This window comes from Nerophis lumbriciformis, linkage group LG32 (assembly GCF_033978685.3).
Source record: "Nerophis lumbriciformis linkage group LG32, RoL_Nlum_v2.1, whole genome shotgun sequence".
Taxonomy (NCBI): domain Eukaryota; kingdom Metazoa; phylum Chordata; class Actinopteri; order Syngnathiformes; family Syngnathidae; genus Nerophis; species Nerophis lumbriciformis.
This window is the reverse complement of record NC_084579.2, coordinates 20,275,844-20,291,256: the sequence shown is the minus strand read 5'-3', so window position 1 is coordinate 20,291,256 and position 15,413 is coordinate 20,275,844. Positions and strand designations below refer to the sequence as shown.

Genomic DNA, 15,413 nt, shown 5'->3' with positions numbered 1-15,413 from the left:
CGTAATAACGTTTCTAATTAAAATGATCGTAAAAGCATTATTGAGAACCTTGCTTTGATAAACTCACAGACTGGTAACACTGTTTATTTCATGGAGACTAGGGATGTCCGATAATGGCTTTTTGCCGATATTCCGATATTGTCCAACTCTTTAATTACCGATACCGATATCAACCGATATATGCAGTTGTGAAATTAACACATTATTATGCCTAATTTGGACAACCAGGTATGGTGAAGATAAGGTACTTTTAAAAAATAATAATAAAATAAGATAAATAAATTAAAAACATTTTCTTGATATAAAACAATATAAAAACAGTTACATAGAAACTAGTAATTGATGAAAATTAGTAAAATTAACTGTTAAAGGTTAGTACTATTAGTGGACCAGCAGCACGCAGAATCATGTGTGCTTACGGACTGTATCCCTGCAGACTGTATTGATATATATTGATATATAATGTAGGAACCAGAATATTAATAACAGAAAGAAACAACCCTTTTGTGTGAATGAGTGTGAATGAGTGTAAATGGGGGAGGAAGGTTTTTTGGGTTGGTGTATTAATTGTAAGTGTATCTTGTGTTTTTTATGTTGATTTAAAAAAAAACACAAAAAAAAACGATACTGATAAAAAAAAAAAAACGATACCGATAATTTCCGATATTACATTTTAACGCATTTATCGGCCATCCCTAATGGAGACACAAGTTAGCTAGCTTAAATGCTAACATGAATACAAGGGACATTAACGTATTTCCCCATTTAAAAAAAACAAACTCAATCATACTCTAATTTAAACTTGTATAAACACATTGCTGTATGAGCAACTAAACTATTCAATTGCAGGGTTTCCCCGACATGTAATGGGTAGTGGTGCCCCGCCACGGCAAAATAAAAGCTGCTACACCTAAAAAATTTGATTTTTTTTAACTTGAAAACATATTTAGTTAGCATATTGTATGACTTCATATATATAGCCGATTATTTGTGCACTATTGATTAGTGATACACCGGAAATTCAGCCACCCAAAAAAAGACTTTGCTTGCCAAACAGCACTGCCAAAACAGTTGTAACGACGTAGACAAGACACACGCGAACAATTCTCTAATAACACCACAAAAAAATGCAAGATTTGTTATTTGTTTTAGATAAAGAATAAGTCACTAAAAGGATTGCAGAAGTCTATAGAAATTTACAATTTTTCAAGAAAGTATGTTAATGGAAAAGGCAGCAACAACCGACAAATAGAGTAAAACAATGTATAAAAAATGTTAATTACTAATAACAGATTTGTTTTTAAATATATGTATACCATATTCAAGCCTTTTTAAAGAAAATATATGCATCAAGTTAGTATTGACCACCCCACCGCCACAGGTATTCTGGCAATCTGGGGAAACCCTAAATTATGCACATTGAACCCACAGGCTGTGTCCTCTTGGCACATATTTTGAGCACATTGAACAATGTGATAATCATGATCATTTTGGTCATAGCAATCGTTATATTCCTATTCTTGAGCGAGTAAAACTAAAAAGTGCCTTTGTTGTATCCTCCTAAAAAACAGCTTTCTCTGTAGTGGAGATTTGTTTTGGGTCTTTTTCTTTTGGCAGAGTTACAAATTTTGAGAAAAAAAAAAAGTTATTGCAAAATAAAAGTGGCCACTGCAAAGCACGCTTGTAATCAGGAGAATATAGGAGTAAAATTGAACAAAACCCTTCACCAATTCTTATCGTAAGTAACTGTTATGTTTCAGGAGGGAGTTGATGGCACAGAACCACAAGGGGAAAATATTGCTCTATATACTTATTATATATATTAATAAATGTATATAATAAAAAACAATACTATGACTATAAACTAAACAAGAGAATGGAGTGTGACTAATCCAAAAGGGGTGTGAGACTATGTGTGGGAATTACTTGTTGAGTGTTTACCCTGAGTGAGAAAGCGGACAAGTCCAAAGGAGCTAGGCAGCAGAAGGTCCGTGAGACAAGCGGGAGGTCCGTGGGGCTGAGAGAGGCGTCAAGAGGTCCGTGTCCAAAGCAGGGGTCGAGGATCGAGGGAGGCAGTCCAAAGTCCAAAAGGGGACTGGAAGCAAACAGCTCGATCACGGGAAGCATACGATAACAGATGATTACGTTCTCGCCCCGGATAGCAGGCTTTTGAAGGCAGTACCTCTCATTAGCGCCAGGTGCGTAGAGATCCGGTGAATGATTGCAGCTGCCGGCTGCCGCAGGACGGACACACACCCGGCGCGCCCCTGGAAGCATGCTCCCGGAGGCGCAACCAGCAGAGCGCAAAGACGAGGGCGCATTGGATTGCGCCCTGGCCTTGACAGTAACCACTTTTTAGTGTTTTGTAAGAATAACCTACTTTACATCAAAACCAAGCTATTTCAGCCCATATTTATTTTTATTTTGAAACCAGATCTGCCCCATGTCTGAGTCAGAGATAGGGTGAGGAGCTCGGTCATCCGGGAGAGGCTCAGAGTAGAACCGCTGCTCCTTCACGTCGAGAGGAAGCAACTGAAGTGGCTCGGGTATCTGCTACGGATGCCTCTTGGACGCTTCACCGGTGAGGTGTTTCGGGCATGTCCAGCCGGGAGGAGGCCTCGGGGCAGACCTAGGCCACGCTGGAGGGACTATGTCTCACAGCTGGCCTGGGAACGCCTCAGTGTCCCCTCTGTGTGACTAGGGACAGGGAAATCTGGGCATCTTTGCTTAGACTACTGCCCCCTTGACCCGGACTTGGATAAGTGGCAGAAAAATGGATGGATGGATGGATGACTTAGTTAAAGTTTAAATCAAGGTTTGGTTTGACATGGTATACTGCCATACATAATAATAATAATAATAAATATAAAGATAATATATATTACGATAATAATGACTGGTTCATTACTTTCTAAAAATATGCCCTCTCAACAACTCAGTTTAATAATCCAGCTCTTTGCTATAACTTCATAATTACTTCATGTTATGATATAAAAAAAAAAATCCCACTTATCAATGGACGGGAATTAATGTCCTCTTACCGTTTTGGAAGTGCATGTAAAAACCCGCTAGTTAACTCACAAAATAGGCCCAATCAACCAAACAGTCATTTCACCCCTGATTAATTAGAATAGGTACTTGGAGAGAAAAGGAAAACCATTAACTTAAAAATAGACTACAATTAGCCAAAATATTTAAATTGACGGGTTAATTGCCTGAACTCACCAATCAGCGACTATTGCTATAGATATTTACCTGAAATAAATTAAGTCTTAGTCAGAGGAATTATAGAATACTTAACCTGGATAGATGTCATTATGCTAATTACAGACTCGGTAGATAAATAAAACCCTTCTCATTGCTTTTTTTTGGCATGGCACTGAAATAGTTTTCGTCTCGTCCTTGCCTAGTGATCATCATCAATTTGTAACGTTCAAACTGTTTTTTTGCGTAAAATTAGCACCATGCAGTTTTTATGGTAGTTACAAAGTAGACGATGTTCATTAAATTTTGTAGTAAAAATGAATGTATGATATACAGTATGGTTTATCGATAAGCTGCGATAAAATGTCAGATGTATATTATACCGTTTTAAAATGTGATTTCTCGTTATCAGGTTTAGCATCTGATGCTACGTGACTTATTTAGCTTTCAGTCCTTGTAGTAAAACAGTGAGTGGTATAAGGCAGGGGTCGGCAACCTAACATGTTGAAAGGGCCATATTGGACCAAAAATACAAACAACTAATCTGTCTGGAGCCGCAAAAAGTTAAAAGCCTTATGTAAGTGTTATAATAAAGACAACACATTTAAGTAAGTGACTCAAGAGGGTGAGATAACTCCTGGAAATTACTGGTTTAAAACGGCCTTAGGTAAAGATGTGTGTGCCCAAGTTAAAGGAAAGGACAGGCTGTCTTCTTCTAATGGATTTATTACAATCTTTGCAAGCTGGGTAACGTTTGCTGTGGTCTGGAACAACATGGCACCCAATCAGAAATGCAGCCAATTTTACATACAGGTAATGTGTCATGAGACATGCAAATATAAATGAAATACACAGAGGACATAAGCAAAGGATATTAAATTAACTCAAATATACCTACAAACGAGGCATAATGATGCAATATGTACACACAGCTAGCCTAAATAGCATGTTAGCATGGATTATTAGCATTCCACGCAAGTCAATAACATAAACAAAGCGCACCTTTGTGCATTCATGCACAGCATAAAACGTTTGGTGGACAAAATGAGACAAAGAAGGAGTGGCATGAAGTGACGGCGAAAGTTGTACACGTAAACCAACTACGGTGAGTTCAAGGACTGCCAAAATTAGTAGGACAAAACGGCGCTGGCGAAATACTCTCATTAGTGAAGCATAAACACATACATTGTCAGGTTCAAACACTGATGATATATATTAAACAAGACAAGAAGCAAAGAATTAAACAGAGACAGAATTAAATTTGGCTAAATTGAGGAGAGACGCCTGGACACTGTACCCTTGCACAGTGTCTCACCACGCTCTGGCTAAAGATTGTACGCCTTCTCTTTTATTTGGACTTTTCCTGATTACATGGCAACAGCTGTTTCTAAGGGGCGGGGGTCGTCAACAGCCATCGTCTTTGGTTACAGAACAGTTTAAAGAAAAGGTTGTAAACAGTTCACAGAAAAGTTCGTTAAAGAGTAATAAGAAGAGGTCGTAAAAGAGTTCAAAGAAGAGGTGTCTGGAACTTGGGCAGATCCTGCTTTCTCTCCGCTTTGTAGTTCTTGGTTACAGGTTACAAATGCACCACTTGGCTAAAAAACTTATTTTTAAAAATGAATCCTTAAAACAAAATAATAAATTGATTATTGAAATGTATAACTTGATTTAGAATTGAAATAAATAACAATCGTGATTTGGATGTGAATCGATTTTTTTGGGGGGCGCCCCTAAATCACAGTGTATTTTCTTAAGACGTACAGAACTGATTTCCCTGAAACTTTGTGGGAGGGTTATTGTACTCTTTCGAACTGTAATTGCAGTTATTGTCGGATGTGTTTACCATTAAGCATCTGCAAGTGTGATGCAGATGGATTGTCCTCCCAATGATCCGAGTGCTGAATAGTGGACTATTAATTATAAAAAAACTTCTACAAAAGTGAAAGATGAATAGAAAAGAGATAAAAAGCCAACAGCACAACAATAAATATGCAAGTTGTGTGTTACTGTACTATGTCATGTTGCGTCACTCAAAATATTTCTGCACCTTCAAAGAGCACTGTTGACATAATGTGAGAATATTTCCAGCAAATTTGAACAGTTATATCGATAATTTTGGTTTGAATATTAATACAAAAAATATGAATCATAAAGGTATCCACTATTTACCACGTGCAGTAGTTGTACACAATTATTTGTTCTTTTATTTTGTTAAAATTTCAGGTTCAGCCCAGAGACATAAACGGTCATTATGGCATTAACAGAACAATAAACTTAATTGTGGCCTGGTCTTTTTGCAGAGAAACCCACACATGGTCCTCCATATGTGTGTTTCTGCGAGACAGTTTGTTTTGGAGTGCGGCCATGTTGAATTATGCACTGCTCCACATCTGTGAGTACAGCACAAACTCACCAGTGACGACCAAATTCTCATGCGACCATTTCGGCTGCAATTGTGGATTTTTTAAAAATTTGTGATTCAGTCATTGGAAGGATTCGCAGTATTTATGACGACTCCAAAGCAGTCTAACCGACTCTCTGCTTTGCTTCTCCACAGATTTTCCACATGACCTATGACCTGGCTAGTGCTGTGGTAAGAATATTTAATTTGATAGGCATGATGCTGCTCCTGTGTCACTGGGATGGATGTCTCCAGTATCTGGTGCCTCTCCTCCAAGACTTCCCCCCTGACTGCTGGGTGTCGCTAAATGGTATGGTTGTAAGTATGACTTTTTTTTTTTTTACTCTCTACTTGTTAGTTTTGTCAGCTGCTGGCTTATATTGGTTGGCAGTCCATGCTATCTCAATGACGCTAAGACATTTCTGTGTGCTGCTACATTTCGAAGATTTATTAGTTTTAGCTAGACTTGTACCTGACATCTACGACATACATACAGAAAGAAGTACCACTGTCTTTCACAAGGGGGAAACATTCAATCGTTCAATTGACTGTAGTCCGCTATTTGTTTTGTGCACAAAACACAGGTCACAGTTTTATTTGGATCATGTTGACATTTTGTTTGTTTGTAACAGTACTTGAGATCTCAACATTGGCTAAAAAGGATATTGCTTGGTTAAATCATGAGGAAAATAATTTCAATGACGTCAATGAACTTAATGCTTATTATTGGATTTTTTTGTCAAACGTTTATGGTAAAAATATATTATGATACACAGCTAGGAGAAAAAAAACCTTTACGCTACACCTTAGCATCCCTTTAAATATTGCGATACTCAAGGGTCGAAGCTTGTTAACGATGATACACAGTATAAATACTGAGTACTAGATTAAGAGCACACAACATTGAATCATACCTCAAATTAAAACCCGTTTATGGTAAAAATATATTATGGTAGACAACTAGGAGAAAAAAAAAACTTTACGCTACACCTTAGCATCCCTTCAAATATTGCGATACTCAAGGTTCAAAGCTTGTTAACGATGATACACAGTATAAACACTGAGTAATAGATTAAGAGCACACAACATTGAATCATACCTCAAATTAAAACCCGTTTATGGTAAAAATATATTATGGTAGACAACTAGGAGAAAAAAACAACTTTACGCTACACCTTAGCATCCCTTCAAATATTGCGATACTCAAGGTTCAAAGCTTGTTAACGATGATACACAGTATAAACACTGAGTAATAGATTAAGAGCACACAACATTGAATCATACCTCAAATTAAAACCCGTTTATGGTAAAAATATATTATGGTAGACAACTAGGAGAAAAAAACAACTTTACGCTACACCTTAGCATCCCTTCAAATATTGCGATACTCAAGGTTCAAAGCTTGTTAACGATGATACACAGTATAAACACTGAGTACTAGATTAAGAGCACACAACATTGAATCATATCTCAAATTAAAACCCGTTAGTAATAATTTGTCGTTATGTCTTTATACGATGAAGCAAAAAAAAAAAAAAGCAAAAAACTGTTTAGTTACTATCAATGAGAGTAATCTGTACTAAAACTAACACATCTCAGGGCATTTAATCGATCACAACTGGACTGTTTGTTTTAGAAGACGTTTTGCCTGTCATCCAAGTAGGCTTCATTAGTTCATGCTCATAGACTTTGATTGGTCAAATATAGTCATTGACTTAGATTGGTCAGATCTAGTCAGACTAGAGCTGATGATGATCTTGTCTTTGACTTAGTCTAAGTCTAAGACTAGATCTGACCAATCTAAGTCTATGAGCATGAACTGATGAAGCCTCCTTGGCTGACAGGCGAAACGTCTTCTTAGACAAACCAAATAGTCCAGTTGTGATCGGTTGCATGCCCTGAGAGTACAATGACCTGGATGATTGCGAACATCCATAGACAAGACTAGCAAATGCAGCGTAATTTGTTGTGTGGAAGAGCTGCTTACCACTGTGGAGTAGTAAGCTAATTAGTTAGTGATTGAAGCTTACAGTAGAGATGTTAAACGCAACACAGTTGCAATGATAGCAGAGAAGCAAAAATAATAGTTTAAAGGAATTATGGGTCTCATGAAAAACCCCCACATTGGGCTCCCTGGGCGGCTGTTGCTGTTTTACCTATTAGAATCATCCTAGCTTCCCTCCTAATACGGCGCCCTTGGCTACAGTACATCACTAAACTAATGAATAAACCCATCAAATTTCTGCAAGTATTTTTTTTGTTACATAGGGCGCAATAATATTGATTAGGGCTATTCAATGGGAAGGACACCATACCAAACCCCGAGTTGAGTTCAAAACAATCATTGCTCAATGATTGTTTTCTCCTAACCTGGACCACTGTAAACACATTTGCAGATCCTTGCACTGACATTTTAACTAGCAAGCATAAAACACTGGGGTCCAAACTTGTGATTTACATAACTAAGGCTTTCCTCAAGCAACACCTTTAAGTCCTCTCCTGTTTTGTAGTGTGATTTACGTAACTAAGGTGTTGTTGTAGGTAAACGGTGCACAAATGTTTTCAGCAGACGAGCTACTTATAAAATGACCAAGTCGAGGTTCCTACTACCAGTCAGGCGTGTCAAACTCGTTTTCACTGAGGGCCACATCGCATTTATGGTTGCCCTCAAAGGGCCGCTTTTAACTGTGAATAATATACGGTATACTTATAAATGTGTGTATATAAAACATGTGTCTTTTTATGTACGCTGTACAAAACCAAATCCTTAGATTGTACTGTATAAAACTGGCAGCGTAGTCGCCACAATTTTACCGTAATATTTGCATTTTTGTTTTTTTACAGCACATGAAATAAAAAAAATACATAGAATTAAATGGAATGGAAAAAAACAGTACCACTGTTTTTTTTAACGTAAAAATACATGCAATTTATTTATACTGTAAAATATACGGTTGTTGTGTTATATAGTGTATTATTACTATCAGTGACGTGCGGTGAGGTTCAAGACTGGTGAGGCACTGACTTCATCACAGTCAGATTTACAAACATATGAACCCTAAAGAGTATCTTATTCACCATTTGATTGGCAGCAGTTAACGGGTTATGTTTAAAAGCTCATACCAGCATTCTTCCCTGCTTGGCACTCAGCATCAAGGGTTGGAATTGGGGGTTAAATCACCAAAAATGATTCCCTGGCGCGGCGCCGCTGCTGCCCACTGCTCCCCTCACCTCCCAGGGGGTGATCAAGGGGATGGGTCAAATGCAGAGGACAAATTTCACCACACCTAGTGTGTGTGTGACAATCATTGGTACTTTAACTTAACTTTAACTTTACACATACAAACTGTAGCACACAAAAAAGCACATTTAATTAAAAAAAGGTTATTATGGTCTTACCTTTACTTATAAGTGCGGGAACAGTGGTGTTCGTGTTGGAGGAGTTGTGAATGAATGAAATATGAAATCTGTGCTGCAGTCTGCAGGTGTACCTAATGTTGTGTCCCTGCAGTCGTTCACGGCTCCTCCGCCGCGAGCATTGTTGTTTTTGCACTTTTTGGCTTCTTAAGTTTTTTTGGGTGGATTCGGTCTTGCACGTGGAGGGTTTGGGTGTGGCTTTGGTTGGTGTGGCGCTCCCGTCGGGGGGTGCATTAACCGGCACCAGGAGGCGGGATTACGCGAGCCTCGGCCAGTGCGTCTTCGCAGCAGTTTTATGATTGCTCAGCACAAGAAATACGTTACACACATACAGTTGTTGACAAAATACACTGTACATTATATACCTCAGCTAACTAAACTATGGAAATGTATAATATAATTCATATAGCAATACGGTCTCACTGCACAGCAGACCAGCAGTTAGCCGAGTCATTGCGCAATCCATGTTGAGGCACAACTGAGTGAAGTGCCTCAACTGGCTGCTGATCACCGCACCGTCTCTTCTCAGTATTTGAACGGAAAATGTGAAAATTCAGCGATTTTGAATAAAAATAATCTAAAACTGGTGAAGTTAAATGGAAAATAACTTTATAGTATAATCACTGAATACATATAACAATTTAATACATTTTTTTTCTTTTTACCTTTTTTTTCTTTCCATGATGGCAGGTGAGGCCCCGCCTGATTACTATATATGGAAAGTGGATTTTGTTGTAAAAAAAAAATGTACTGTACAATTTTTACCTACTCAGTGGCCTAGTGGTTAGAGTGTCCGCCCTGAGATCGGTAGGTTGTGAGTTCAAACCCCGGCCGAGTCATACCAAAGACTATAAAAATGGGACCCATTACCTCCCTGCTTGGCACTCAGCATCAAGGGATGGAATTGGGGGTTAAATCACCAAAAATGATTCCCGGACGCGGCCACCACTGCTGCCCACTGCTCCCCTCACCTCCCAGGGGGTGAACAAGGGGATGGGTCAAATGCAGAGGACAAATTTCATCACACCGAGTGTGTGTGTGACAATCATTGGTACTTTAACTTTAACTTTAACTTTACATGAACAGTTTGTTGGATTACTTGCTTTTAAATCATAAGTCAAGCAGATATTTAAGTACATATCCTTAATTTCACAATAACGTTGTTTTGAAATGTATAATGATATAATATTTTGTTTTATCATTAGAGATGATTTAAGTGTAAATATATGTAATCGTACGCAGTACATTTATTTTTGTAATACATTTATTAAGAAAAGATACGGTACTTTATTTACACATGTTATTTCCACGCTTTCAGGGGCCTCACAAATTGAAGTGGTGGGCCAGATCTGGCCCTCGGGCCTTGAGTTTGACACCTGTGTACTACCTCATATTGTATATATTATTCTGATGACTTGCATTGATTGGAATCGGACAGGATGTATTTCCTATAAAGTTCCACAACTTTGAATTTACTTCCTGTCTATCCAATACCATATAAAAGTGGTTGGACTTTAGCATCTTATTTGTCAAGCCTCCATACTTAGAAATACATTGAAGCCTAACTCCATAGCTTGTGCGCGCTAGTTTTCTGAGACCTTTATTTTGTTAACAAAGGCAGGATGAAGCAGCACTTTTATTGTGGAGACAGGAACTTTACACTCTTGATGGCAAGTGTTTGGGAGACAGAGTCTGTGTTGAAACTAAAAGTGTCTGTGGTTTTTTTTCTTCATATTGAGCTTCAATCAAGTATTAATGTGATGTCATAGTGAAGATTGATGATAGGTAATGTCTATTTTTTTAATGTCTGCCAATCGACCCATATCCCCTCGGAGATCAACAAGTACGTTACGATCGACATAATGGCCGTGTTTATTTCAGTCAGTAGCCATTTGTTCAACTTCTTAACTTATACTAGTGGTGTTCCTCAAGGTTCAATTTTAGGTCCTCTCTTTTTCATCATTTGGGCAAATTTTTTAAAAAGTGCTGATGTTTGACTAGCTTTTTTGCAGAAGGTCCTTAAAAACCGCAGCTCACTCCTGTCACTCTGACAAAATAAACAGACCAAAATCCAATGTTTACCGTAAAGGACGTTGGTTCTCCAAAATATGCAAAATAAGACTGATAGTGTAGGGCAGAGGTGCCAAACCTACGGCCCGTGGGCCAAATCAGGCCCGCAAACAGGTTTTATCCGGCCCGCGTGATGAGTTTGCCAAGTATTAAAATGAGCTGCATTTTTGTTTTTAATGAAAGAAACTGCTGTTCTAAATGTGTCCACTGGATGTCACAATAGCAATTCTGTTAGGACTAGAAAGAGGTACAAAGTAAAGCGTGGCTGCGGCTCCTCGCCCTCGACCCAAATGAAACTTAAAACCTGCCCTAAAATGTCTTCTGCTTCGAACAGATCGTTAGTTGGCACCCTTACTCCTCCACAATGTCTCCTTTAAAAACGAGAAAACTTAACCCTTTTGAATAGTTTTTACCTCCGTTTCTTCCGGTTTGTTGAGGTAGCACTGGATTGATACGAGGACATGACAAAGGAGGTGTTTGATACCTAGAAGAGTTTACATGTTGCGTTTTTTGTTCAGTCCCAGAAAGACTGTGACTTATTCAAGTTTAATCCCGGCTTTGTAGATACACCGAGACGAAGTCTAAGCTCCTTGGGCCCCATTCAGCAATAAGTTCCTAACTTTTCCTCTTATCTTTCTTCCTAAGTGATTTCCTAAGAGGAGTCCATTGAAATTCATGACGTGTTCTTAAACGCACAAATTGTTCCCACCTGCTGTTTTTAAGTTGCTGAATGTCAAATGGTTAGCACGTGCGTGTCTATCACAATTTGCATTAAAAAAAACGCCCTTATTTTCCCCAATATGCATATGTAAACTCCCTTAATTCCTTAATTTGCATAGGTAAACACCCTTAATTCCCCATATAAGGGCACAATTCCGGCGGAAAAACCGAACATCAGACACACGAAGAAAACACAAACAGATTAAAGAAGAGAAATTCGTATTATCCCGCGGGAGAAATACATAATGTCAAAACGTAAGTTTAAGAAAGCGGTTAAATAAATATTCGTCACTTGGGGCAAATAGGTCTACATGGCCATCAAATATGCGCTCCCTCCCCAGGGCACAATCTGCGGCATCTTTCAGTAACAGCAAAAGCATTGCCATTGTGTGTGTGAGTGCGTGTGTGTGTGCATGTGTGCGTGCGTGCGTGCATGCGTGTGTGTGTGTGTGTGTGCGCGCGCGTGCACGCACACGGTATTTTGAAATGTCTATATATTGCTCATTTTGCTATGTGTCTGCCTGTCTGTCTGTCTATCTATCCATCTATCTATCCATCTATCTATCTATCTATCTATCTATCTATCTATCTATCTATCTATCTATCTATCTATCTATCTATCTATCTATCTATCTATCTATCTATCTATCTCACTCAGTGACGTGCGGTCACTGGAGGCAAGTGAGGCGGGGCCTCACCTGCCATCATGGAAAGAAAAAAAAAGTAAAAAGAAAAAAAAAAAATTAAATTATTATATGTCTTCAGTGATTATACTATAAAGTTATTTTCCATTTAACTTCACCAGTTTTAGATTATTTTTATTCAAAATCGCTGAATTTTCACATTTGCCGTTCAAATACTGAGAAGAGACGGTGCGGTGATCAGCAGCCAGTTGAGGCACGTCACTCAGTTGTGCCTCACCATGGATTGCGGACTCTGCTAACTGCTGGCCTGCTGTGCAGTGAGACCGTATTGCTATATGAACTATATTATACATTTCCATAGTTTAGTTAGCTGAGGTATATAATGTACAGTGTATTTTGTCAACAACTGTATGTGTGTAACGTATTTCTTGTGCTGAGCAATCATAAAACTGCTGCGAAGACGCACTGTGTGAGGCTCGCAGTAATCCCGCCTCCTGGTGCTGGTTAATGCACCCCCACGCAAAATGCACCCCCCGACGGGAGCGCCACACCAACCAAAGCCCACACCCAAACATACAGGTTTTGGAGCAACATGTGTTGCCATCCAAGCAACGTTACCATGGACGCCCCTGCTTATTTCAGCAAGACAATGCCAAGCCACGTGTTACATCAACATGGCTTCATAGTAAAAGAGTGCGGGGACTAGACTGGCCTGCCTGTAGTCCAGACATGTCTCCCATTGAAAATGTGTGGCGCATTATGAAGCCTAAAATACCACAACGGAGACCCCCGGACTGTTGAACAACTTAAGCTGTACATCAAGCAAGAATGGGAAAGAATTCCACCTGAGAAGCTTAAAAAATGTGTCTCCTCAGTTCCCAAACGTTTATTGAGTGTTGTTAAAAGGAAAGGCCATGTAACACAGTGGTAAACATGCCCTTTCCCAACTACTTTGGCACGTGTTGCAGCCATGAAATTCTAAGTTAATTATTATTTGAAAAAAAAAAAAAAAGTTTATGAGTTTGAACATCAATTATCTTGTCTTTGTAGTGCATTCAATTGAATATGGGTTGAAACTGATTTGCAAATCATTGTATTCCGTTTATATTTACATCTAACACAATTTCCCAACATGGAAACGGGGTTTGTAGTTTTTATTTTTTATTTTTTTTATCATCTTTTTATTATTTGTTTAATACACTGTAGCACTTTGAGGTTGTTTGTTCAATGGAAAGTGCTTCTTACAAATAAATTATATTATTATTATTATTATTATTATTATTGTGGCTGCACGAGTGCTGCCCGCACTAGTGAAACATGAATTCCAACACGGACATAGGGAAACTGGGCTTAATGGCAGTTAATGCCTGCCTCCTGAGTCTGTTGTCCACTCGGAGTGACGTGACGGAAGCACGCACGGTCCCTGTAGGTGAGGCAGATTGAAAAAAACGCTCGCCTCGGGACGTCTCCAGCTTTTCATCGCCCCCCCCCACCCCCCTTTTTTTTTTTTTTTTTACAAACACATGCAAACCGACTGTGTTGTGAGGCATCAGGGCTTGAGTCACAAACGTCAGCTCTCCTCAGCATCACTGTTCCGTACTTTTTCTGAGCCTAACTCCACGTGCAAAGCAAACACTCCTCTGTTTGTGCCGAAATGACTGTCACACCTTATCCCGACTATGTACACAGATGCTGTGGAAACGCCACATATTATCAAACAATGACTAACTAATCTGCGATCACGCAAGAAACCCTAATGAACAGCCCAAATGTTATTCTCCTTCTGAATAAATATCACATATTAGCCTATTCGGGTCAATATGGACTCATAAAATGGCTAATTGACTGCGCCCCGGTGTGGCATCATTTACATGAAGCGATTTAGCCACCGCGGGAGGTTCCCTATGAGAACTAATAAAGAATAAATCTGTGTTGCAAGTTAAAACAAGAGTTTTAAGCGGGAAAAAGCCGTGTGACATGTTTAGACGGCAGTTGTGTGATAGCACACCTATTTATAGAACCTCACAAGGAGCGGGAGGGTGATGCTTATATGATGGATTTATATTTACTTCAATGGAGAGTTCTTGCCTGGGCTTGTTTGTGCGTCTGTTCGGCTACAAACCGTAGGGGATTTTTTTTGCAAAAAGTTGCTAGCTAGCTAACTACAGTAGATTGTTACATTCCAAAAAGCCTGCAAATTGTGAAAAGCTGCAACTAATGGACACATCCAGTTTTACACATTAACAACTACTGTCATACAGTATGCAGTATTGTACTTACAATTGTTTTTTGTAAGTTTTTCCAATGACTGGCAATCAATCTGTGTTTGTTGTATGGTTTGTATAATTAGCTAGAATGCATGTATTTTCCTTAAAAAGGCTTTAAGGAATGTACACATTTTTAAAGGCAAAGCTGAGTTATGAGCTAGTAGTATTAACTGTTACATTGTATTGTTTTGCAATATTATTCAATTGTCGCTTATTATTACTACAATGCAACACCAGCTGCACTTTTTACACACCTGTTTTTGTTTTTTTACATACTGTATATTATTCTGCGGTTATTGAGTTCATTTTTAGTTATTGTTCGATTAAGTGACTTTACTACTATTGGCCCAGTCCTACAATTGTGTGAACATTTTGTAATAATGTATGTATATATATATATATATATATATATATATATATATATATATATATATATATATATATATATATATATATGTATATGTATATATATATATATATGTATATGTATATGTATATATATATATATATACATATATATATATATATATATATATATATATGTATATATGTATATATATATATATATACCGGTATATATATATATATATATATATATATATATATATATATATATATATATATATATATATATATATATATATATATATATATATATGTATATATATATATATGTATATATATATATAT

At 38.0% G+C, this 15,413-nt stretch overlaps 1 protein-coding gene across 1 annotated transcript in view; it reads left to right on the top strand.

Annotated features, from left to right (window-relative positions):
* The window catches only part of hcn1 (hyperpolarization activated cyclic nucleotide-gated potassium channel 1), a 302,198-nt gene that overhangs the window by 147,996 nt on the left and 138,789 nt on the right, over positions 1-15,413 (top strand). Inside the window, exon 3 of the mRNA XM_061927116.2 lies at positions 5,762-5,923. Within this exon, the coding sequence (XP_061783100.1) occupies positions 5,762-5,923 (162 nt within the window). The remainder of the gene's footprint in view (positions 1-5,761; positions 5,924-15,413) is intronic.